The sequence below is a fragment of the Scyliorhinus canicula genome, chromosome 13 (assembly GCF_902713615.1).
Source record: "Scyliorhinus canicula chromosome 13, sScyCan1.1, whole genome shotgun sequence".
Lineage (NCBI taxonomy): Eukaryota > Metazoa > Chordata > Chondrichthyes > Carcharhiniformes > Scyliorhinidae > Scyliorhinus > Scyliorhinus canicula.
The window spans coordinates 124,503,118-124,530,594 of NC_052158.1; the positions used below are offsets into that span (position 1 = coordinate 124,503,118).

Consider the following 27,477-nt stretch of genomic DNA (forward strand, 5'->3'; position numbering starts at 1 on the left):
AAAGTTATTTTTAAAAAAAAGATAATGAGCTGCATTATTTGTGTCCCACACGTGCATAAGAGGTTTGTACTGAGGATCCAATGGTGTAAATTGACTGCATAAGGGCCCTGACCTGTCCTGAACCTGTTGAGTAGAGACCACTCTCACTGTGGTAGTTCAAAGCCTGCCATTCAACAGATGTGTGTCACAAGAAACTTGTTTGTGGCTTCCCATGTTTCCCTTGACTTCCCTTGATTCAGAGTAAGTCCGCTGGTACATTTTCTTCAGGAACAGTACTCCAGATGGAGCATTGGGTTGGAAGGTAGACAATAGGTGGGTTGAACAGGTCATCACAGAGTGGTAAGTGAGATACAGCACAGATGGTTTAAACCAGCTTGAGCGTTTTCATCAGATGCCAGATGTGTGGCGGAGTAATGTTTGCAAGGACAGGAAGACAGGGGACGGGTGTTGAGCAGAGAGTTTATGATGCACATTACAGCATTCAATTGAGTGTCAGCAAGATGTGTGTGAGATGACCGTTGTTAGACAGGTGTGTATCTGGCCTAATACCACTTCAGATGACGTGGTGTCAAGATTTGTTTGATAAAACTCCTGCAAAATGCCTTGAAATGTTTTACTATGTTAAAGGCACTAAAATATAAGTTGTGAACAGGAAGATGCTCCATAAATGTCGCCACAGTTGACTAATGTAGGTTAGTGTTGCCACCCATCATCATCATGTTCCCTTATTATCTCTTTTCTCCTCCTCCATGAATGTCACAAAATGGCTGCTAGGGGATAAGGGTGATCATACTCCTGAGAAACCTTGCCTTGCCTGAACAGATTTCAGTTTGACTCTAAATTCAGACTGCCAGATAGCTAATTCTGAGCTTGCATAATGATCTGCCAAAATCCTATCTTAATTACTCGGTCCTAATGGCAGCTGTCATCTTGTTACTAGTTATAAACTGTGTAATTGAACTTACTCGAAATGGTTGCTTCATGATAGTGAGATGAACTAGCTCAGTAGAGATCTGGGGTTGGATTGAGATCTTTGTAACTTTTCCAGTTAATTGCTTTGCAATGCTGTCTGTCAGAGTTCAACTATCGACTGTATAATTTTCTTTTTCCTGTCAGGTACAATCTAGATCCTTTTCAACAATACTCTGACGAGCAGGTGTGGGATGCACTGGAACGAACACACATGAAAGAATGTGTAAGTACTAAGGGATATGTTTGGTAATGGTTATGAATGAATTATGTATGATCAACACTGTACAGTCTGCATAACTGTATAAATATGTTGATCACTTGTATGGAATGGTTAACTATCTGCATTGTTACAGATATTGATGAGAAATGAAGTGTACTCTGAATTTGCTATTTTTCTGTATTGTATCATAATATAGGTGAACATTGCCCATTGCCCTTAGTTACATTGTATGACCAAGGTTTAAATCCAACTCTGATTCATGGATGAATGTTTTTCTTTGTCTTGAATGCGCCTGCATTTTACTCTTTCCAACCATAGGTTAATAAAAATTTGGTGTAACTTAATAGCAGCTACAGTTGGGAACGTCTGTAACATCAGAGATCAGTGTGCAAGGACCATTAGCTCCAGACTTTATTGTAGCCGTGTCCAAACATGAACAAAAGAACCGAATTCCAGAGTGAGGTGATAGTGATTGCACTTGACATCACTGCTGTATTTAACCGGAACAAAACACTTCCGGTGATGGGGATATGTCGAGCAAACTCATGGAAGGTGACTCTCCTAATAAATTGAATGTAGGCAATTTGATCTGAAATTAGCCCGCCAGATCTAGGGAGGAAAACACTCCATCATCCGATCTGGGGAGGAAAGCACTCCATCGTCAGATCCGGGGAGGAAAGCACTCCATCATCACCCCCTTCAACCCACTGAAGAAGATACAGGCCAACAATCGAAATGCCTTGCAGCATCTGCACCAGAGGCCGTAACGGGACAAGAGGCAGCAAGAGCCTAGAGAAGCCAACGAGAAAGACAATGGACCCACGAGGCAAGGAAGGCCCGACCGCACTAGAAAGAGAGGGGCCACCGAGCCGTGCAACAAATTCCCCCTCGCTGGACGACGGCTGGATAAAATTCCTCGCGCGAGAGTTGAAGCAGCTCAAAGAGGGAAGCAGCTCAAAGAGGGCATAAGGCTTGAGATTCAGGCAGCGGTCAAAGTGACGCTCACGGAAGCACTGATCACTATGCAGGCGGCTCTCAACAAAACGGAGAGGCAACGAGAAGCTCAGGAAAACACGATCGGAGAACTAGAAAAGGCCGCCGTGGCCCAAAGTGACTGGATTGTCGCGCTAGAGGCAGACATAGCAAGGTTGATGGTGACTCAGGGGAGCCTGAAGGGGAAGGTAGAGGACCAAGAAAACTGGTTGAGTTGCCAAAATATTAGAATAGTGGGGTTATCGGAGGGGATCGAAGGTAGAAACCCCATGGACTATTGGTCCAGATGCTGGGAAACCTGGTGGGAAGGGACAACTTCCCCAGCTACCAGAGATAAACAGATCATTCCGACCCAAGCCCAGGACTGGAGAGCAACCGAGGGCAATAATTGTGTACATGCACTGCTACCAAGACCAGGAAGAGTCCTGTGATGGACCAGGTAGATAAAAAGTGCCACTGGCAGGGACACCAGATAAGAATTTATCAGGACATTTTTCAAGTTCAAGAGTGGAGTATAGTTTTGGATGCTTTATCCAGCCAAGCTTAATGTAACCGAGCAGCACAAGGAGCACTACTTTACAGACCCGGCAGAAGCGGATGAGTTTTTCAAAAAGAACGGACTGGGAAAGCAGCAGCAGAAATAGAGGTGAAGCCGTCACCCTGAAAAGACTGAGAAACTGAGAGACAATTTGTGCGGGACTGTACTTTCTCGTTCTAAAACTGAAAACTAAGGCGTAGGGAAGATGGGACAAGAGCAGTGAGGCGCAGCAACTGGAAGAAAGTGGAAGAGGGGAAAAGGAAGAAAAGCAGCGGGCAAGGGGAAAACTCAGACCAAACCCGGGAGGGGGGGCCATCATGCTAGCGGAAAGCTAGCACCAGGTAGGAGAGAGAAGGGGAGTGACGGCACATCTTCTGCGGAGGAGAAAGTACCTGGCCGGAGGGTGGGGGGGGGGGGGGGGGGGGGGGGGCGCTGGGGGATAAAAATCACAACAAGGGAGACAGTCGGGGGGACAGAAGAGGGGGGGGGGAAAGAGCGGAGAGAAGCAGAGGGGAGTGGGGGAAAAGCGCAGAACCATAGGGTAACAAATAGACGGGGGGTAGGGGAGGAGGCTCTAGGCTGGCAACAACAGGCCACACATGGCAACAGGGAAGAAGATTGTGTCACAGATCGGCACTTTGGAAGATTCCCAAACAAAGGGAAATCCCGGAGTGCAGGGCCCATCCGCGTGGTGTATATCTAGTTGGTGGCTATGTTGGGTGGCCCGCGGACAAAGGGAAATCCCAGAGCGCAGGGGCCTGACTTCTGCCATTTTGGACCGCCCCCTAATAAAATGAAACCCCTGGCGTGCAGGAGCACATCGCCAAGGTAAGTAGGGGCGGGGAGCAAAACAGACCCCCCCCCCTCCCCATTAAAATAGTCACCTGGAACGTCAGGGGACTTAACAGCCCAGTGAAAAGATCCAGAGGCTTCTTTTCGTGAATGTACTGGCCAAAATCCAAGCTAGGCGACTGGAGAACTGCATACAAGACATGGTGGCAGAAGACCAGGAGGGCTTTGTTAAGTGTGGAGAGCTAAAATCAAGTGCCTGCTAAACATGATCATGACCCCATCCAGGAAGGGAATACTGAAGGTGATCATCTCCCTGGACGCAGAAAAGACTTTTGATAGAGTCGAATGGAAGTATGTCATAGAGGTACTCGAATGTTTCGGGCTTGGAACAGGGTTCGCCGCCTGTGTGAAACTCCTGTACAGCTCTCCCACAGCGAGCGTGGGGACAAACACCACCAGGTCTAAATACGTCCAGCTGCACAGAGGCACAAGGCAGGAATGCCTGCTGTCCCCGCTGCTGTTTGCCCTGATCGAGCCATTAGCGATTGCGCTCAGAGCGATAAAGAACTGGGAGGGGAGACAGAGCACAGAGTCTCGTTCTATGTAGATGACCTGCTCCTCTATGTCACAGACCCACAAAGCAGCATGGAGGGAATTATGATGCTCTTGAATGAGTTTGAGCCTTCTCGGGCTACAAAATCAACCTAAGCAAAAGTGAAATCCTCCCGGTGAACCCTCAAGGGAAAGGGGGAGAAAAACAAGCCCGAAATACATTCCACTACCCGGGGACCCAAATAGCCCACCACTGGACATGGATCCACAAATGTAACCTGGACAGCTTGATGGAGGAAGTTTAAAAAGGGCCTGCAGAGGTGGGACACATTCTCACTCTCGCTGGCGGGGAGGATGCATACGATCAAGATTAACGTACTGCCCAGGTACCTCTTCCTGTTCAGATCCATACCGATCTACATCCTAAGACCTTTTTTTTAAACTCAGTAGAAAAAATGATAATTGTGTGTGTGTGTGTGTGGCGCGGTGGGAGCCTGGTCCTCCCAAACCTGCGATATTACCCCAGTTAAGACATCTCATCGGTCTGACTGAAATGTCCATCTGGGCTCCCATCTACAACAACCAGAGCTTCGCTTTAGCCAAAGTGGATGCCACCTTCAAAAGGTGGAGACAGGGCAGTGGGGTCACTGACAGTTGGGGACTTCTTCACGGGACAACAGACTGACAACGCTGGAGGAACTGACACAAATTCCAAACGACCAGGGCGAACGAGCTCTGATGCATACAAATTAAAAACCTCCTATGTAGGGAAACAATTACTATTAGAAAAGTTATTAGATGCAGACAACTTAGGGGAGGGGGAACTGCGGGGACTTGTATGGGAGACTATTGGACGAGACAAGAGGAATATGGCAGGAAGAGCTAGGGTTTGAAATAGGGTGGAGACTCTCAAGTGAAGCACTGAACAGGGTCAACTCCACATGAGCAAGGCTAAGCCTAAGTGGGCAGCACGTTAGCACAAGTGGCTAGCACTGTGGCTTCACAGCGCCAAGGTCCCAGGTTTGATTCCCCGCTGGGTCACTGTCTGTGCGGAATCTGCACGTTCTCCCCGTGTCTGTGTGGGTTTCCTCCGGGTGCTTTGGTTTCCTCCCACAGTCGAAAGACGTGCAGGTTAGGTGAATTGGCCATGCTAAATTGCCCTTAGTGTCCAAAAGGTTAGAGGGATTATTGGGTTACGGGGATAGGGTGGAAGTGAGGGCTTAAGTAGGTCGGTGCAGACTCGATGGACCGAATGGCTTTGTTCTATGTCCTAATGCGGTTGAAAATGATACACAGAACACACCTAACCAGAACCTGAATGAGCAGGTTCTTCTTGGAGGTGGAGGACAAATGTGAATGGTGCCAGGGAGGCCCAGTCAACCACACCCACATGTTCTGGGCATGTCCCAGACTTGTGGGGTTCATGGACAGCCTTCTTTGAGGCGATGGCCAAGGTTGTGGGGATGAGGGTGGAGCTGTGCCCGACAAGTGGCAGTCTTCGTGATATCAGAACAGCCAAAACTCTTTATGGGAGCAGGGCCAAGACCCTCGCCTTTACCTCCCTAATCGCCCGCCAAGGAATCCTGCTCGGCTGGCGATCAGCAGTACCACCTAAAGCTGCGGACTGGCTGGCTGACCTGTCGGAATTTTTCCAAATGGAGAAAATCAAATTCACCATCCGGGGGTTGGGAGAGGGCTTCCACAAGACGTGGAGGCCATTTCCAGGATCTGTTTGTAGCCAGCAGCCAATAGGCCAGGGGGAGGGGAACTGTCAGAGGGACCACAGACACCAACGAAAAGGGAGGGGGGGGTGGGTGAAATAGGGAGAGACAACCCAACCATACCTCCCCCCGGACCGAATAAGAACAACTTACCACGATGTATCACTATACTACCCCAGTATGTACAGGACTGATGAACCAGCGACCAAAGAAAACATGAAGGTAGCAAGAAGGGGAGGTGTTCTCAGGAAAGTAGGGGGAGTTGAGGTTAGGTGGCTCATTCAAACGCTGGGCACTTGTAAATTGTAAACCGTAACTGGTATGTATAGCTTTGCTTATGTTTATTTTTGTTGTGTATAAAAAGAAAAAAACTCCAAGAAAAACATTTTCAAAAAATTTCAATATTTAACCCAAGTGTGGCATCAAGGAGTCTAGTTATATTGAAGTCAGTGGGAATCGGGGGAAAACACTCATTTGATTGGAGTCATACCCAGCACAAAGGAAGATGGTCGTGTTTGTTGGAGATCAATTAATCTCATCCCAAGGACGCTTCTGCAGGGATCCCATCAGTGATGATTGCACCGTGTTATGACTTGCGATGGCGGCTATGAGCTGAGCGGGCACATGAAAGGTGGCTCTCGTCTAAGAACATTGACTAAGGCCTTTTAACTCCAACAAATGGGCACCAAAAGTATTCATAATCCCCCCAGACTAACCCCCCACTGACCGCACTGCCAAACAGGATGGGAAAGAATTGGCTTCCCAGCCAAAAAGCCAATATAGACGAGGGGAAAGAAACCTTGGCCTTGAAGCAGGGAACCTGCACATGGAGGCACAGAATCGGTGAGGGTTGACCCCGCAGAGCTCCCAGTGCAGACCCAAGCACTGATGGACAAATTGATGTGCTTCATCACCTCCGAGCCACCGAGTCATAGGGAGTAGATGAAAAAAGACCTCCTGGCAGCTGTCGAGGTGGCCGTGGACAAGCAAAACAAATGTAATTATAAACAATGTAAAGAGTTCTGCCGGTCATTGTAAATATGAATGTAAAGTTGTGTATAATTTTTGTATAATGTTAAAAATCCCAATGAAAACACTTTCTTAAAAAAAGCATGATGCACACCAATGTAAGGAAATAATTGTACTGGGACTACTGTGATACTTGTATTAGTGTTGTTATTGTTTTGGTTATTATTTTTGTTTTTATGTTCTGCAAAGTTTTGATAAGTGCAAAAAAATGTTTTTTAAAAATGATTACACGGTGTTCAGTACCATTCACAACTCCTTTGATATAAAGCAGTCCGTGTTTGTTTGTGTCTGTACAGCATTCAGGCTCGAGCTGGTGAGTGATGAGGGGTGTTCATGCCACATGAGGGCCTAGCAATGATCATCTCCAACAAGAGAGAGTCTAGCCATCTGCCCTTGACATTCAGTGGCATTATTGTCACTGAATAACTTAACATCAACATCCTGAGGATTACCATTGACAAGTAACTTATTTGGATCAGCCATATATAACCTGGCTACAAAAGTATAGAGGCTGGGCATTCTATGTCACCCCCTGATTCCCCAAAACCATCCCAACATCTACAAGGCCCAAGTGAGGTGTGTGATGCAATACGCAACACTTGCCTGGATGAGTGCAGCAACACTCAAGCTCAACACCACCCATGACAGCAGACATCTTGATCAGCACCTCATTCACCACTTTCAGAGAAGTAGATGTGTGCCTAGGCTCCTTCGACAGAACCTATCGAACCACAACCTCTCCCACCTAGAAGAACAAGAGGGAGCAGACATTGAAACGCCACCTGCAATTTCCTCTCCAAGTTACAAATTGATCTGACTTGGAACTATATCGCAGTTCCTTTTTATTGCTGGATTAAAATCCTGGAAAACCCAACTGACAGTGCTGTCTGTGTACGTATAACGCACAAACGTAGCAGTTCAAGAAGGTGGCAACTAGAGATGGACAGAATTGCTGTCCTTGCCAGCGACGCACATTCCAAGAATGAGTTTTATTTTTAAAAAGTCAAAATAATATTCTTTGTAGTTGAGGAAGAGTAAACAGAGCTTTAATTCACATTCAGGAAGTGCTGATTTAACTAAATATTTGAAGCATGGCTGGAATTTTAGATTAATATAGAATTTAGAACAATATATAATATTGTTGGAGCTGTAAAGAGCTCTGGAAAATAGAAAGCATGAAATACGTGAATTAAAAATAGTGTGACTTTGTTACAAGGTTTCTTCAAACGGATATTGTGTCTTTTCCACAATGCAGATCTCTCAACTGCCTTTAAAACTGGAGTCTGAAGTGGTGGAGAATGGAGAGAATTTCTCAGTGGGAGAAAAACAGTTGATATGTGTAGCTAGGGCTCTACTACGGAGATGTAAGGTAAGAGTTGAAAGCTGAGCAGATTCTTGATAGTTGGTTAATAAAGTAATAATTCCATGTACATCAGGGTGTTAATTTTGAAAAGCTACAATACCAGTTCAGAGTCTGGTAAATGCTAAGTATGAATTGGAAAATTGAGCTTATAATGCTTTGGATGATCTGTGTGATCCTGGAACTAGCTTTATGTCTGGGACAGGCTCCAAGAACCAGCTGGTATTTTCCTGCCTGTATTTTTATAACGGTATCAACATGAGTGGTAATCTCCACTAACAGGATACGTGCTGGAAAATCAAAAACACATCTGCCAATCACACACATTAGTAATGAGCTATACGAATTTCAGTGCCGGTGTGATGCCGGGCATGAAGGTCATACAGATTGTATCAAACAGTGTGTTCCTTAGGCTGGTTGGGTATTGGCCGTACCCAACCAGCCCATTCTTGCAAAACCCAAAACATAGTGTCCAACATTAGATGTGATCTGAGACTGGACAAAACTTGCTAAACAATTGTGATTTGTGCTAAGAATTATAGTGAAAAACAATTTAAAATTATCAATTAGGCTCCCTTACTGCATGTTAAAGCCACATATATTCACTCTTTATTGCAGACAAAAGGAGAATGTGCATGCTTTACACCTTTTCTAATGAAATAAAAGCTCAGGGGACTGCTATTGTCTTGTTCATTCCCCATGGCATTGCCTTGTCTAATCAGAGTCCACCTACCTCGAGTTTGAAACAAAAGCTTGGCTGTTCACTGTTCTCTGCTGCATTCTGCATGGCAATGTGTGTACCAGTTAAAGTCCATTTGCCAACCCAACTAATCAGCACTCTCTTCTCATGCAGTATAAATTGTAGTTTCCTTTACTGTTGGGCTACCTTGCGTAATTGTCCTGGTGAGTGTAAGACAAAAAACTTCATAGTATGTCTCTCTTTTCAGCAATAACCAATTTCTGTATGACCAAAGTAAATTATTGCAGTACTGGAATCTGAAGCAAAACAGAAAATACTGGACAATCTCGGCAAGTCTGACAGCATCTGTGGAGAGAGAAGGGAGCTTTGACAAAAATTCATCCAGACTCGAAACATTAGCCCCTTTTCTCTCTCCACAGATGCTGTCAGACCTGCCGAGATTGTCCAGTATTTTCTGTTTTTGCATTATTTGTACAACCTGATAGAAAAGCAAATATGGCTGTGGCTGGAAATTCTGAAATAAAAACAGAAGATGCTGGAAAAACTTGCGCCTGGCAGCATCTGTGGAGAGAGAAAATACAGTTAACTTTGCGAGTTCATATGATTCGCCTCCAGAGCAGACTCTAAACGTTCATTCTATTTTCTCTCTGCCCAGATGCTGCCAGATTGCCTGAGTTTTTCCAGTATTTTTTGTTTGTATTTCATATGTCTACCTAGTTTGTTTAATCTTTCTTCATAGCTTGATCCTTGAAGTCCTTGTACCATTCTAGTAGATCAGTGCTGCACTTCCTCCACAGCCAGCACAACCTATCTAAGATATGGTGCTTTCAGTACTCTGGATATAGTCTCATCAGGGCTTTATATAGCTGAAGCATAACTTCTGAATTCTACTCCTCTACATATAAAGGACCGCATTCAGTTAGCCTTTTTGATTTTGTTTTGTACTTTGTCGGAAACATTAGGGACCTTCAAGCGGCTATTGGATAGGTGCATGGATTATGGTTGAATGATGGGATGTAGATGAATTTGTTCTTAATCTAGGACAAAAGTTCGGCACAACATCGTGGGCCAAAGGGCCTGTTCTGTGCTGTATTTTTCTATCTTCTACCTTTTCATACCATTTTAATGATCTAAGTCTTTTGGATCTTGACTGGTTTCAGGTTATCGCCATATCGAAAGTACCCTTTTCTATCCCTATGTCCAAATTGGAAGACCTCATACTTGTCTACATTGAAATCCATTTGCCACAGTTTTGCCCATTCATTTAACCTGTCTATTTATTTTTAAACTGTTTACAGTCCCTTGTGTCATGGATATGTGGCTTTCTATCCTGTTAACGAATTGTGCAAATAATTCCGAAAGAAAGAATTGCATTTATGTAGTGCTTTTCAATACACCTGGAAGTCTCAAAGACCTTTGCAGCCAATGACATACTTTTTGAAGTGTAGTCACTGTTAAAACGAGGACAACGCAGTAACCAATATGTACTCAAGAATTTCCCACAAACAGCAAAGTGATAATCACCAGATAACTTGTCTTTTTGATTGAGGGATAAATAACTCCTTTGCTTTTCTATGTAATATTGCCATGGAACCTCATTCACATCCACCTGAGTAGGTAGCTGGGACATCTGTTTTACATCTAATCCAAAAGATAGTAACTCTGTCAGTGAAGTGCACCCTCGGTATTGAGCTGGAGTGCCAGCCTTGACTTGTGTGTTCAAGCCCTGAAGAGGAACCTGACCCCCAGAACCTTGGTCAGAAGCAAGAATGCGACCAACTGAGCCATGGTTGACAGTTAAGGTCCCAAAATAGATCCTTGCTGCACATTAGTAGTCACATCCCGTCAATTAAACTACCTCCCGATTATCTCTACACTGTCTCTTACTCGCCATTATCCCTACTCTGTCTCCTACTCGCCCAATTTTCTAAGCAGGTCAATAATTTGCATTCAATTCCATGAGCTTCAGCTTTAGCGAACAATCTCTTATGGAGTCTATATAACTTAACACCATAGACATTCCCTTATCCACTACCCACTACTCCAGTCACCTCTTTCAAAATAAGATTTCCAGCATGTCATACCCTTCAAAAATTCATACTTATTTTCTCTGAACAGCTGAAAAATTTCAAGGTAATCAGTTCCCCTGTCCTTAATTATAGATTAACAATTTCACAACAACGTAAGACCATGAGATGCAGGAGCAGAAGAAGGCCATTCGGCTCTTCGAATCTGCTCCGTCATTCAATGAGATCATGATTGACCTGATATGATAGCCCTCAACTCCACTTCCCAACTTATCCCCATAACCCATGATTCCCCTTAAAAATCTTATCTCAGCCTTGAACATACTTAACCAGCCAGCCGCTGCGGCCCTCTGTGATAAAGAATTTCCATAGATTCACTACCCTCTGAGAAAATAAATTCTTCCTCATCTGTGTATTAAATGGACGACCTGCTATATCTGATTATTCCTCTGCTCCTAGATTCTCCAACAAGGGGAAACAACCTCTCAGCATCTACCTTGTCAAGCCCCCTGAGAATCGTATATGTCTTAACAATGTTGCCCCTCATTCTTCTAACACTGATCCCTGTGGCACTGCACTGGTATAATTTGCCATCCTGAAAATGCCGCTCTTTGTCATCTTATAGAATATTTTTTGTTGTAGAATCCCTCCAGTACAGAAGAAGGCCATTCGGCCCATCAAGTCTTCACTCACGCTCTGAAAGAGCACCCTACTTCGGCCCACTCCCCCACCCTATCTCCGGAACCCAAAATAACCATTGGACACTGAGGGGCATTTTAGCATGGCCAATCCACCTAACCTGCAGATCATTGGACTGTGGGAGGAAACCCGAGCATACACTGGGAGAATATGCAAACTCCACACACAGTCACCCAAGTTGGGAATCAAACCCGGGTCCCTGGTGCTGTGAGGCAGCAGTGTTAACCACTGTTAAACCAGGCCACTCTATTTGTTAGCCAATCCTCTATCTGTGCTAATATATTACGCCCAACTCCATGGGTTTTTATCTTATTAAGTAGCCTTTTGTGCACTTTTTATTGACGCTTTTAGGAAACCCAGGTGTGTTACATCCTCTTCACATTCAAGGCTTTACCATCGCTGCATCCCCCACAATCAACATCTTGGGGGTTACCATTGATCAGAAACTGAACTGGACTAGCCACATTAATACTGTGGCTATTAGGGCAGGTCAAAGGCTAAGAATCCTGTGGCGAGTAACTCACCTCCTGACCCACCAAAGCCTGTCCACCATCTACAAGGCATAAGTCAGGAGTGGAATGGAATGCTCTCCACTTGCTTGGATGAATGCAGCTCCAACAACACTCAAGAAGCTTGACACCATCCAGGACAAAGCAGCCTGCTTGATTGCTCCCCCTTCCAAAAACATTCAGCCCTCCACCGCTGACAAACGGTGGCAGCCGTATGGACCATCTACAAGATGGACAGCAGGAACTCACTAAGGCTCGTCAGACCAGGCATTTTCAAAGTGGGGGTCGCGACCTGCGGGTGAGTCGCGGAAGGGTGGCGGGAGGGTCTTGGAGCCATCCATCCCGGCGTTCCCGATCGCGAGAATTCAGGCGCAATGGCCACAGCAGCTGGCTTTTAAAAATGGCGGCTGCAGCTGGCTTTTAAAAATGTGCATGCGTGCCCGCTCATTAGTGCACATGCCCGGAGTGAGCCCATCAGCGATTTTTTTAAAAACTGAAGCGATGACAGAGAGCAGGTCACATGCCCCAAACGCTGATGTCTCGTGCTCTGGGCGCGATTTTGTCAGAAGCAATAGGACCGTAAAATTTAAAATGGATCATTTTGTAATAAGGAAGAGAGGCCAGAGACACGAACACGCCAGGATCTCACTCAGTTGCCTGCTCATCAACATCTCCTGGTGCTCGGATGTGGTGTCCCTCGCATGCCACTGCTCCCCAGTCCTAGAATACCTGACCGTGAAGTGTCGCCCTTTCTACCTCTCACGTGAGTTCACCTCTGTACTCATCACAGCAGTCTACATCCCACCCCAGGCGCAAGTGAAGAAAGCACTTGTCGAACTACACTCCACCATCAACAACCAAGAAACATCACCGTGACACCCTGACAATGGTGGCTGGAGACTTGAAGCAGGTCAAACTCGGGTAGGTTCTACCCAAACTCATCAACATATCTTCTTCCCCACCAGAGGTGCAAACACCCTAGATCACTGCTACTCAAGCATCAAAGACACCTACCGACCACACTGGCAAATCCGACCACAAGTCGGTACTCCTGCTTCTGGCTTACAAACATCAACTCAAGCGTGCTGAGCTAGTCAAGAAAACTGCAGTGCTGGTCCGAGGACATCCTCCGCGACTGTTTGAAGTCTGGACTGGTCTATATTGAAGGCCGCGACAGCTAACCTGGATGAGTACGCAACCACCGTCACATACATCATCAGTAAGTGTGTCGAGGACTGTACACCGAAGAAGACAATACGGGTGTTCCCCAATTGGAAACCCTGGCTCAACCAAAGGGTTCACCCCCCGCTGAAGTTCCGGACAGAGGCGTTCAAGTCCTACGACCCTGACCTATATACAAAATCCAGGTACGACGTATGGAAAGACATCAGGGTACCAAAAGAATACCTCATCAAACTAGAGTCCCAGGCCAATGATACAAACCCACGATGACAATGCCAAGGCATACACGAGATCACAGGCTACAATGCAACGCCAGGCGGAATATCTGGGGCTGGAGCAACCCTCCCCGATGAACTGATAAGTTCGATGCTCGATTTGAGCAGTCAGGCAATGCATCAGGGCCACCCGCCCCAACAGCCCTGGACGCACCCATGCCCACTATTACAGCCTCCGAGGTAAGAGCTGCCCTCTTGAAAGTGATTCCACGGAAAGCGATGGGCCCCGACGGAGTCCCTGGGTGAGCACTCAGAGCCTTGGCAGACCAGCTGCCGAGTGTATTCGCAGACATCTTCAACACCTCACTCCTCCGCTTCAAGGTCCTCACCTCCTTCAAAAAGGCCACCATAATACCAGTACCAAAGAAGAACAAGGTAGTGTGCCTCAATGACTACCGACCGGTATCCCTGACATCTGCTATCATGAAATGCTTTGACCAATTAGTCATGAGATGGATCAACGCCAGCCTCTCAGACGGTCTCGATCCATTGAAGTTCTCCTATCACAGCAACCGGTCCACAGCAGATGCTATCTCCCTGGCTCTACAATCAACACTCGAACACTTCGACAACAAGGACACCTACGTGAGACTGCTGTTCATAGATTACAGCTCCACCATCAACATCATTATCCCCACAAGACCTATAACCACACTCTGCAATCTCGGACTTGACACCTCCCTGTGCAGCTGGATCCTTGACTTCCTCACCAACAGACCGCAATCTGTCAGGACAGGCAACAGCACCTCCTCCACAATAGTCCTGAACCCTCAGTGTTCTACTGTACTCCTTATATACACATGACTGTGTGGCAAGACTTAACTCCAGCTTAATCTATAAGTTTGCGGATGATACAACTGGTGGGTCGTATCTCAAACAACGACGAATCAGACTACAGAAGGCAGATAAATCACTTGGTTGCATGGTGTACCGAAAACAACCTCTCTCTAAATGTCAGAAAAACCAAGGAACTGATCATAAACTTCAGGAAACGTAGCACAATATCCACCCCCGTCTGCATCAATGGCTCTGAAGTGGAGATGGTCAATAGCTTTAAGTTCCTGGGGGTCACAATCACCAACAGTCTGTCCTGGTCCACTCACGTTGATACAACAGTCAAGAAAGCCCAACAATGTCTCTACTTCCTACGGAAGTTAAAGAAATTTGGCATGACTGCATCGACTCTCTCAAACTTCTACAGATGTGCCATAGAGAGCATGCTGTCTGGCTCCATCATGGCTTGGTATGGCAACTGCTCAGCCCAAGATCGCAAGAACCTGCAGTGTGGTGAGCTCAGCCCATCGCATCACACAAGCTTGCCATCCGCACATTGATTCTGCCTACACCTCCCGCTGCCTCAGGAAGGCATTATCAGAGACCCCTCCCACCCAGGCTTTGCCTTCTTCCAGACCCTTCTATCAGGCAGAAGGTACAGAAGTCTGAAGACCTGCACATCCAGACATAGGAACAGCTTCTTCTCCACAGCTACTAGACTCCTCAACGACTCTCCCTCGGACTGATCTGATCCCTGTGAGAACACTATTCACGACACCCTATGCTGCTCTTGCACGTATATTTGCTTTGGTTGGCCCCTTGTTCCGCATTGTAACCAATCACTATTTGTCGATGTACCATTTGTCAATGTACTCGTATGATTATTCTTTTTTTGTCGACTATGTACGAACTGTGTGCGTTCCCTTGGCTGCATAAAAATACTTTTCACTGTACTTCAGTACTTGTGTCAATCAGTCAATCAATCCAGGGCGAATGGCAGTCCTCTTTGCTTCCCCCTTCCCCTACATCTATATCTGTTTACCCTTCGATATTAGTTTCTCTGCTGTTTGGCCTTTGACACCTTTTGGTCTCTCTGGGGACTGCCATTAGCACTCTTTCCTATTGGTATCTGTGGCTATTAGCACCCCGTTTCCCTGGGTTTCAGTGGCTATGACTCATCTTTCATTCTCACTCCACAGTATAAATATTTCCCACTTTTCTGTCTTTTAGCTTTGACATAGTGTCATCTGAACTCAAAATGTCAGCTCCTTTCTCTCCCTACAGATGCTGCCAGACCTGCTGAGATTTTCCAGCATTTTCCCTTTGGTTTCAAATTCCAGCATCCGCAGTAATTTGCTTGTATCTATCATTATACTCTTTTTTTTCTATTCAATACCTTACCCTACAAAAGAAAGCATTCCATATGTTTTCTTGACCACCTTGTCCACCTGTCCTGCCACCCTCGAGGACCTGTGGACATGTGCTCCGAGGCCTCTCACTTCCTCAACCCCACTCAATACCTTTCCATTTATTGAGTATTCCCTTGCTTTGTTTGCCCTGCCGAAATGCATTACCACCTTTTTCCAGATTGAAATCCATTTGCCACTTCTCTGCCTACTCAACCAAACCATTGATATCCTTCTGGGGTTGCCATCTGTTCACTTTCCTATTAGCAACATGGCCAATTTCGGTGTTATCTACAAATTTCCCAATCATGCCTTCCACATTTAAGTCTAAATCATTACTATATACAACAAACAGCAAGGGCCCCAACACTGAGCCCTGTGGAGCACCAGTGGAAACTGTTTCACATTTGCAAAACATCCATCAAAATTACATTTTTTTCTGTCACTGAATCAATTTTGAATCCAACCTGCCACCTACCCCTGTATTCCAGATCTTAATTTCCTGACCATTTGCCATCTTGTACCTTGTCAAATGCCTTGCTGAAATCAATGCAGACAACATCCACTGCACTACCCTCTTAACCCTCCTTCTTCAAAAAATTCTACTTGGTTAGTAAGACAAGGGGTGCGATTCTCCAATTAGCTCCCCGCCGGGTCGGAGAATCGGTGGGTGGGGTGTGAACCCCGCCCGGTGTTAGCTGCCGAATTCTCCGGCGGCAGTTTTTGGGCGGGGATTGCGGGGAGATCCTGGCCCGCGATGGGGGCCCACCAATCTGCGGGCAAGTCTGTGCCGTTGGGGCACTCTTTCCCTCCGCGCTGGCCTCTGTAAGGCTCCACCATGGCCGGCGCGGAGAAGAAACCCCCTGTGCATGCGCAGGAAAAACGCCGGCGGTTCTGTGCACGCGCCAACGCGCGCCGGCCCACGGCGATGCTTCGCCGCCGGTTGGCATGGCACCAACCCCGCCGATGCCAGCCTAGCCCCCAGAAGTGCGCAGGATTCCACAACTTCCAGGCGGCCCGACGCCAGTGTGGTTCATGCCGCTCTTGACGTCGGGCTGTCCCGCCAATTGTGGGAGAATCCTGGCCAAGATCTTCCACTAACAAAACCATGCTGACTATCTCTGATAAATCTGTGCCTTTCCAAGTGACATCCTATCTCAGAATTGGTTCCAATATTTGCCTATCACTGAAGTCAAACTGACCGGCCTATAGTTTTCTGGTCTATCCTTCACACCCTTTTTAAATAATGGGATGACGTGAGCAGACCTCCAATCATTTGGGACTTTGTGTGTGTCTCGTGAGAATTGGAAAATGATCCTCTGAGCAATTGCTATTTCCTCCCTCGCTTCCTTTGACAGCCTAGGATATAATCCTATATCCTAGTGATTTATCACCTTCAATGATGCAGTCCCTCCTGTATTTCCTCTCTCAGCGTGCTGCTTGTATTCACACTCCCCCTCTTTAACTAGAATATCTGCATTATTTCTCTCCTTGGTGAAGACAGAGACAAAGTACTCATTGAGAACCCTGTCCACACCTTCTGCATCAAACAACAAGTTACCTTGTATTTCATCTCTGTTAGGCCCTACCTTTTCCTTAGTTTCTCTTAATATACTGTTGAAACATCTTAGAATTTTCTTTGATGTCACCGCCCAATATTTTATGCATCCTCACTTTGCTTCCCTGATTTACATTTTTCTTTCACCCCTTTACTTTTTATTATCTGCTAGGCTTTATACTGTATTAAGTCTTTTGTGACTGTCGTAAGTTTTCTTTTTCTGCTTTATCTTGGCCAATATGCTTCTGGATAATCAGGGAGCTCTAGATTTGGCAGTACCTCCCTTTTTATTTGTGGGAACATGATTACACTGCCTGTAGCATCCTTTGAATGATTTGACAGTTTTCCTTCTAATAGCTGTATCCAGTCCACTCTCACCTATCAGCATTGGAAAATTTCATTTCCCTCCCAATTTAGAGGCCTTGCCCCTGTTCCAGCCCATCCTCCAAGATATCTGCATCACCTAATTCTGGACTCTTAAACATTCCTATTTTAGTCGGTTAAGAGATCATTGCTCCACCAGATGAGTAATTGTTTTGAACCTTTTCTTTAGCCTATTCATTATGTAAAATTTTCTTTTTGAATGTTACAGATTCTAGTTTTAGACGAAGCTACCGCCGCCATGGATACAGAGACTGATTCTCTGGTGCAAGAGACTATCCGGGAATCATTTGCTGAATGTACAATGTTGACCATTGCACATCGTTTGAATACAGTACTCAACTGTGATCGCATCATGGTGCTCAGTCAGGGCCAGGTAACAAAAACTTCCAAGTTTTTATTTGGAATGAATCCAGTCATGAAAAAGGGGCAGTTCTTTTCCATTTTTCATGCGTAACAGAATTTTTAATGGGGGTAAAAAAGGGATCGGGTTGAGCTGATCAGCATTAAACAAATACTTAACAAATGTTTCTCAATATTTCATTTAATCACCATGAGTACTGGATATAAGCCATTGATATCAGCAGAATTTTTACCTCACTGAGTTTAAGTGGTCTAAAACTCCTGGTAAAAGAAACATTTCTACAATTAGCATCTTCGAGAGCAAGTTTGTCCAATATGCTCGCCACATATGGCAAATCAGTCACAGACATGGTGAGTGGTTGCTGTTGATGATCAGGGAGAAGCAATTCAGTGTTGTGTTAATTTGCAGCAGTGGGTATATGTACAATTGTTACCTTGACTACTATTTGTTCTCTGTCCTGAATTAGATGTTTCAACTGAACTGTCCAATGAACCAGGAAAAATAGTCTCCTGCACATTACTTCTTTGACTCTGTTCTCTCTTGATTCCTCCAAATGACAATCCATTTTGATCTACGGGACTGCACTGTGAAGTCCTTTGAAAGCAGGGCTAGCCTTTGGAAATAGGCTAATTACTCTCTAAGTTTCCTTGGAGAATCTAACTGAAGAACTTGATTTTGTTTAGCTGGTAACTGGCGGTTTTCAGAAAACAGTTGAGGTGCAAGACTAACAGACAGTGCGGCATGGCTGACAATGAGGGTTAAAATGTGCAATTCTGGCAAGTTGGGGCAGTGCAGCAAGATTCAGTGATCCACCTTCATCTTAATAGACCTTTCTGAATTGAGCTATGCAAAGGAATCAGGCACTATTTCTGTAATAAGAGAGATTACAGAAGGCTGTATTACAATCCCAGACCAGCCCCCAATATTTGCTGGGATACTGTACAGAAATACCGATATTCTTCAATTTTGTAAGACTGAGCGGAAAGGTTACCTCGCTCCAGGAGTGACTTCACACACAACATATGGATATAGTATATTAAATAAATTTTAATACTAAGACCGGATTAAAATATCTTTAACATCATACAAGAAAATAGCTTACAATTACCCATTAAATAATGATTAATAATTACAAGGAAACACTAATTCCTAACTGCTATCTTTTATCTCCACTCAAGGAAAACCCATCTCTGGTCACAATCCACTTTTAAATAGTTTGCAGACTCATGAATGCTTGCTGTAAACAGATGTCTTGGGTAAACCAATTTGAGAAAGAGACATCCTTTAGCAACCAGCTGCAGATCCTTGCCTGTCTCAACTACTGTTTAAACTGCCAGCCTTGGATATTGTTTCTGTCCTATTATTCACAGGTTTCTGGTCTGTCCCCAGTCGAATTTTTCACTGAACTGTTTTTGACAGGAACTGCTAGTCTGTCCACATCACTGTATTGAGAGAATCTAAAACTAAACTTTTTAACTGCAGAAGCTGCTTCAGCCCTGGCTCCTCCCATTAACTGTATCATCTTACTAACACTAAACACAATAGGTGGGATTCTCAATTTTGCCGGCGCCCGGGAATTTCCCAACGGCATGGAGCTGCCCCACAATGGGAAACCCCATTGACGGCCAGCGTAACAGAGAATGCCGCCGGGAGGTCGGAACAGAAATGTGGCGGGGTGGAGAATCCTGCCCATGTCTCTAATTATCTACTCCCCAAGGAACCTTCTTGATATAAACAAGAGCCCATTCACCCAACTTTTACGATGCTTTAATTGCACCTCTGTCTCCAAAAATACCTTTCAAACCAGGATTTTTAGAACCTATGTATTTTAACCCTTACTGCACCAAATATATTTCCTACATTTATCACAGCTGACAATAGGCGAAATGCCCATTAAACCAGACGCTTTGTTTGGAAATGGCAGGCAATAAGCAAAGCAAGAGTCAAGAGGGCAGAAGCCAATACGTAGAGATTTATCAATTCTTTTCTATCACCAATTTTCCGAATATATTAATTCTGATGAAATAGAAACAGTTCACTCTTGAAGATTTTTTTAAAAACCATTAGAAACACTTCACTTAATGGATTGTCACCAACCTTGAAAGTATATCAGTGGCACGGTGGTTAGCACTGCTGCCTCACCGCATCAGGTACCCGGGTTCAATTGCAGCCTTGGGTAATTGCCTGTGTGGAGTTTGTACGTTCTCCCCATGTCCGGGTGCTCTGGTTTCCTCCCACAGTCCAAAAATGGGCAGTTTAGGAGGATTGACCATGATAAATTGCCCCTTCATGTCCAAAGGTTAGGTGGGATTACTGGTGTATGGGGCGGGTTGAGTGGTCCTAGATAGGTTGCTCTTTCAGAGGACTGGTGCATACTCCATGGGTCCAATGTCCTTCTGCACTGCAGGGATTCTATTCTAATCTGTAATTTTATATAGGAGGCTTGTTTTTTGGAACAGTTGGATTGCAAAACCCTTCTATAGAACATAGAACATTACAGCGCAGTACGGGCCCTTCGGCCCTCGATGTTGCGCCGACCTGTGAAACCATCTGAAGCCTATCTGACCTACACTATTCCATTTTCATCCATATGTCTATCCAGTGACCACTTAAATGCCCTTAAAGTTGGCGAGTCTACTACTGTTGCAGGCAGGGCGTGCCACACCCCTACTACTCTCTGAGTAAAGAAACTGCCTTTGACATCTGTCCTATATCTACCACCCCTCAATTTAAAGCTATGTCCCCTCGTGTTGGTCATCACCATCCGAGGAAAAAGACTCTCACTATCCACCCTATCTAACCCTCTGACTATCTTATATGTCTCTATTAAGTCACCTCTCAGCCTTCTCCTCTCTAACGAAAACAACCTCAAGTCCCTGAGCCTTTCCTCGTAAGACCTTCCCTCCATACCAGGCAACATCCTAGTAAATCTCCTCTGAAACCTTTCCAAAGCTTCCACATCCTTCCTATAATGTGGTGACCAGAACTGCACGCAGTACTCCAGGAGCGGCCGCACCAGAGTTATGTACAGCTGCAGCATGACCTTGTGGCTCCGAAACTCAATCCCCTTACTGATAAAGGCTAGCACACCATATGCCTTCTTAACAGCCCTATTAACCTGGGTGGCAACTTTCAGGGATTTATGTACCTGGATGCTGAGATCTCTCTGTTCATCTACACTACCAAGAATCTTGCCATTAGCCCAGTACTCTGCATTCCTGTTACTCCTTCCAAAGTGAACCACCTCACACTTTTCCGCATTAAACTCCATCTGCCACCTCTCAGCCCAGCTCTGCAGCTTATCGATGTCCCTCTGTATCCTATAACATCCTTCAGCACTATCCACAACTCCACCGACCTTCGTGTCATCTGCAAATTTACTAACCCATCCTTCTACACCCTCTTCCAGGTCATTTATAAAAATGACAAACAGCAGTGGCCCCAAAACAGATCCTTGCGGTACACCACTAGTAACTGAACTCCAGGATGAACATTTGCCATCAACCACCACCCTCTGTCTTCTTTCAGCTAGCCAATTACTGATCTGATCCAAACCGCTAAATCACCTTCAATCCCATACTTCCTTATTTTCTGCAATAGCCTACCGTGGGGAACCTTATCAAACGCCTTACTGAAATCCATATACACCACATCAACCGCTTTACCCTCATCCATCTGTTTGGTCACCTTCTCAAAAAAGTCAATAAGGTTTGTGAGGCATGACCTACCCTTCACAAAACCGTGTTGACTATCGCTAATCAACTTGTTCTTTTCAAGATGATTATAAACCCTATCTCTTGTAACCTTTTCCAACATTTTACCCACAACCGAAGTAAGGCTCACAGGTCTATAATTACCAGGGTTGTCTCTACTCCCCTTCTTGAACAAGGGGACAACATTTGCTATCCTCCAGTCATCCGGCACTATTCCTGTCGACAAAGACGACATAAAGATCAAGGACAAAGGCTCTGCAATCTCCTCCCTGGCTTCCCAGAGATTCCTAGGATAAATCCCATCTGGCCCAGGGGACTTATCTATTTTGACATTTTCCAAAATTGATAACACCTCCTCCTTTTGAACCTCAATTCCATCTAGCCTGGTCGACTGAACCTGAGTATTCTCCTCGACAACATTGTCTTTCTCCAGTGTAAACACTGATGAAAAATATCCATTTAACGCTTCCCCTATCTCCTCTGATTCCATACACAACTTTCCACTACTATCCTTGATTGGCCCTAATCTTACTCTAGTCATTCTTTTGTTCCTGATATACCTATAGAAACCCTTAGGGTTTTCCTTGATCCTATCCGCCAATGACTTTTCGTGTCCTCTCCTCGCTCTTCTTAACTCTCCCTTTAGGTCCTTCCTGGCTAACTTGTAACTCTCAAGTGCCCTAACTGAGCCTTCATGTCTCATCCTAACATAAGCCTCCTTCTTCCTCTTGACAAGTGCTTCAACTTCCTTAGTAAACCATGGTGCCCTTGCTCGACAACTTCTTCCCTGCCTGACAGGTACATACTCATCAAGGACACGCAGTAGATGTTCCTTGAAAAAGCTCCACATTTCGATTGTACCCATCCCCTGCAGTTTCCTTCCCCGTCCTATACATCCTAAATCTTGCCGAATAGCATCATAATTGCCTTTCCCCCAGCTGTAATTCTTGCCTTGCGGTATATACCTATCCCTGCCCATTGCTAAAGTAAACATAACCGAGTTGTGATCACTATCACCAAAGTGCTCACCTACTTCTAAATCTAACACCTGGCCGGGTTCATTACCCAGTACCAAATCCAATGTGGCCTCGCCCCTTGTTGGCCTGTCTACATACTGTGTCAGAAAACCCTCCTGCACACACTGCACAAAAACTGACCCATCTATAGTACTCGAACTATAGTATTTCCAGTCAATATTTGGAAAGTTAAAGTCCCCCATAACAACTACCCTGTTACTCTCGCTCCTGTCGAGAATCATCTTTGCAATCCTTTCCTCTACATCTCTGGAACTATTCGGAGGTCTATAGACAACTCCCAACAGGGTGACCTCTCCTCTCCTGTTCCTAACCTCGGCCCATACTACCTCAGTAGACGAGTCCTCAAACGTCCTTTCTACCGCCGTAATACTTTCCTTGATTAACAATGCCACCCCCCCCCCCCCCCTCTTTTACCATCTCTGTTCTTACAGAAACATCTAAATCCTGGAACCTGCAACAACCATTCCTGTCCCTGCTCTACCCATGTCTCCGAAATCGCCACAACATCGAGATCCCAGGTACCAACCCATGCTGCAAGCTCACCCACCTTATTCCAGATGCTCCTGGCGTTGAAGTATACACACTTCAAACCAGCGTCCTTCTTGCCGGTGCCCTCTTTCGAACTTTTAACCCTATCCCTGACCTCACTCCTCTCAACATCCTGTACACTGGGACTACAATTTTGGTTCCCATCCCCCTGCTGAATTAGTTTAAACCCCCCCCGAAGAGCACTAGCAAATCTCCCCCCCCAGGATATTGGTACCCCTCTGGTTCAGGTGAAGACCATCCTGTTTGTAGAGGTCCCACCTACCCCAGAATGAGCCTTAATTATCCAGGAAACCAAAACCCTCCCTCCTGCACCATCCCTGTAGCCACGTGTTCAACTCCTCTCTCTCCTTATTTCTCACTTCGCTAGCACGTGGCACGGGTAACAACCAAGAGATAACAACTCTGTTTGTTCTAGCTCTCAGCTTCCATCCTAGCTCCCTGAATTTCTGTCTCAAATCCCCATCTCTCTTCCTACCTATGTCGTTGGTACCTATGTGGACCACGACTTGGGGCTGCTCCCCCTCCTCCTTAAGGATCCCAAAAACCATTCTTCTCATTCTGGTAGTGAGTATGATAGCTGAAAACCTCAAACCTATTTCAAAATATTGCACTTTTGTGTTATTAATATTGCAGATATTGGGGGGTGGTGATTTTGGTTTAAAAGAGGGTTCTTTTCCAGGCAAGGACGGTGGTGCACGATCAGGATGCTCGCTTTGTGATGGTTACAGGTACACTGGAGGGGAAAGCAGTGGTGTTAGTAAACGTGTATGCCCCGAATTGGGAAGATGTTAAGTTCATAGAGTGGCTGTTAACTGCCATTCCAGAGTTTGAGTCACAGCAGCTGATTTTATAGGGGATTTTAACTGTCTTGAATCCAAGGTTAGATCACACCAGGCCAAGGTCGCCGTCTCTTTTGGGGATGGCGAAGGTTTTGGCAGCATTTATGGAGGAGACTGGAGGGGTGGATCTGTGGTGGTTTGTGAACCCGGGAGGGTAAGGAGTTTTTGTTTTATTCCACCGACGCACAAGGATTGATTTCTTTGTTATGGGTAAGACATTGCTCCCTGGGCTAAAAAGTGCAGAGTATTCAGCGGTGGTCATTTCGGACCATGCACTGCATTGGTGGATTTGAAGCTGGAGGGGTGTTGAGTGCAGCATACAGGGTGGAGGTTGGACCTGGGTCTGCAGCCTGACCTTGGGATTTATGGCAAGATGTCTTGGGCCATATATGGAACTATGGCACGGAATGGGAATGGGACAGTGTCGCCCTCCTAATGTGGGAGGCATTAAAGGCGGTTATCGGGGGGAGGTCATCTCGTACAAGGCTCATATAGATAGGGAGGCAAGGCAGGTGTGTCAGGAGCTGGTCGATGAGATTTTGTTTGTGGATAGGGAGTAAGCGAGAGATACCATGCCAGAAGTTTGGGCACACAGGAAGCTGCAAATGCGCCTGACCTGTAGTCCATGGGCCGGGTGGTGCGTCAGATGCAGCGGGTAAAGGGGGCGGTGTACAAGTATGGGGAGAAGGCTAGCCGCCTTTTTGCCCATCAGTTAAGGTGGCAAGAAAGCAGGCCTAGGGGGTGAGGGAGAGGAGAGATATGTTCAGGTACTTTCAGTTGTGCAACTGGCTCCGGTAAGCTTTCTCGACATTCCCGGTGACACCGATGTTCACTTTACTGGACAGGATTCTCTCCTGTGCAGAGTCGGAGGAGAGTAGTACGCCCAGGATATATAATAATAATCTTTATTGTCACAAGTAGGCTTACATTGAGGGGGTTGAAGATAAGTGTGAGCATCACGGTAGCACAGTAGTTAGCACAGTTGCTTCACAGTCCCAGGGTTCCAGGTTCGATTCTCGGCTTGGGTCACTTTCTCTGCGGAGTCTGCACATTCTCCCTTTGTCTGCATGGGTTTCTCAGAGTGCTCTGGTTTCCTCCCACAGTCCAAAGATGTGCAGGTTAGGTGAATTGGACATGCTAAATTGCCCTTGGTGTCCAAAAAAAATAACATGGGATTGCTGAGTCACGGGGATAAGGTGGAGGTGCAGGCTTAGGTAGGGTTCTCTTTCCAAGGGCAGGTGCATACTTGGTGGGCCGAATAGCCTCCTGCTGCACCGTAAATTCAATGAGTGGTACGCGAGAGGGACTGCGAATCATAGGCATATGTCTGGTCCTATCCCACATTGATGTTTTTCTGGTGCCTTTTTTAACACCATATCGGCAATTGGAGATGTGGATTTAGAGCCCTGCCCATTTGTTGCCATAAATTGGGGGTATCGGACCAGCCGGAATTGAGGATTGGTGTGATGGCGAATGCTCTGGCTTTTGCCATGTTGGCCAGGAGCAGATTATGCTGAGTTGGAGGCAGGCGGCACCGCCCAGTGTGGCTGGGTGATTTGGTGCCGTTTTTCTACCTCGATAAGGTTAGGTTCATGGCCAGGGGAGCGATTGACTGGATCTACTGTTTATATTACTGTTTATATTACATTTCAAAGATCTGGTCACTGTTCGGGGGGTGGGGTTCTATTGGGAAGGGATGATTATAATTGTTGGTGAGGTTTTTTAAATATATTTTCTGTGGTTGTTGTAGATGTTTTATTGTTTGATTGTTGTTTATGAATAAACTGTTAGAAGTCTAATAAAAATGTTTTCTATATTTTGCATTGTGTATCTAATACATATGGTGACTCAACCACCATAAGTTTGGTGAGCATTGAAATCCTATTGGACAGCTATAATGATAAATCAAGTCTGCTCTATAGTCCAGTAAAGCAATATTTGTATCCTTCTTCAGGTTATGGAATTTGATGAGCCGTCTGTTCTTCTAGCCAATGAAAACTCAAGATTTTGTGCAATGTTCGCTGCTGCTGAAAATAAAGTCACTGTAAAGGGCTAACACAGTCTACAGGATTTTCTGCAGAATTAAGTTACTTGCTGCTTAGGTTGTCAACATCTCTCCATCCAGGGACAAGATATCCTCAGTTGTTTTTGCAACTTACACCATTCATGTACCTTCAGAGTAGTTCTAGATACTCTGTAAGACTTTGTTTTCCATTTTTCCTTATACATTCACAATTAAAAGCTGAGCTAATTCTCTTAACTTCAAATGCACTCCAGGTTCAGGGAGCCTTAGATGTTGATAGTTTCAAATGCCTATAGTTAAGCCTCACACATTACCGATTTATAAATCTACTCATAGAATATTTGCAGTGTGTACATGCTGTACTTTATTTTGTATTCTATTTTTGCACTGTTATATTGTGCTTTCTTTTATATTCTACTCCTGTACAGTTTTGCACTGTATCAGAGTTTGCTAATTAACTGTGAGACAGTTGTCAATGTCAAGTTATATTTCTATAGAATAACGAGTACACCAATTCATAAAGAATAAATTAATATCCTTCATTGTTTAATCCAGACAGCAGTATGTGTTGTTATGGTGACAGTACCAAATAGACTTATTTTAATCATTCTGACTCTAGTATGACTAAATTATTTGAGGTTTTTTGTTACTAGGAAGAAAATACCTCAGGTTCAACTTCTTTTACTGTATGATTTGTACATTTATTGTCCTTGTGCACTGTGAGTGTAAGCTATTTTGTGAAGGCCACAGGAAAATGGGTCTTGATGTTACCATAGAAAGCTTGCTTTACCAGTCCAGGCAATGTTGCACGTATTTGTCACCTTGTATAGCTTCGAGCCTTAGCATGATCTTGCAAACTAAGCAAACCTGCCTTGTTAAATCTTTGAATATAAATAAACTATTTTGGATTAATACATTTAACTTATCCTACTTTTTGTATCTTAGCAAATATTGGCAATAAACCATGTATTGAGAGCTGATGACGTGGCAAAACATCCAGTGTTTTTTTAAACAAGAGGCTGTAACCTCTGAGCTCCCCAGCATCGGATTGGGGGGTTACCCCAAATATGTACAGGGAATCCCACTCAGAACTTCCCAGGTAAGGATTTGCAAGGCAATCCGATGCTGATTGCCACTCTGAGGAAGTAACAGTCTTGAAATGTTTATACCTCGGTCCAGAGGCAGAATCTTTTGGATGGTGCCACCCGAAAAGTCAGCGCAGAGTGGAGAGGGCTGGGGATCTTGATAGAGAGGCAGGGGCAGA

At 45.2% G+C, this 27,477-nt stretch overlaps 1 protein-coding gene across 3 annotated transcripts in view; it reads left to right on the forward strand.

The window, feature by feature from the left end:
- Positions 1-27,129, forward strand: part of abcc5 (ATP-binding cassette, sub-family C (CFTR/MRP), member 5) — a 155,660-nt gene extending 128,531 nt beyond the window's left edge. For 2 of the 3 annotated variants that reach the window (XM_038815891.1, XM_038815892.1), the window contains 4 exons: positions 1,117-1,195; positions 8,073-8,186; positions 17,900-18,064; positions 26,145-27,129. In XM_038815891.1, the coding sequence (XP_038671819.1) occupies positions 1,117-1,195; positions 8,073-8,186; positions 17,900-18,064; positions 26,145-26,246 (460 nt within the window). In that variant the 3' untranslated portion in view covers positions 26,247-27,129. Of the gene's footprint in view, positions 1-1,116; positions 1,196-8,072; positions 8,187-17,899; positions 18,065-26,144 lie in introns of those variants that run through there. The other variant, XR_005462831.1, reaches the window with a different exon arrangement.
- Positions 27,130-27,477: the final 348 nt, after the last annotated feature.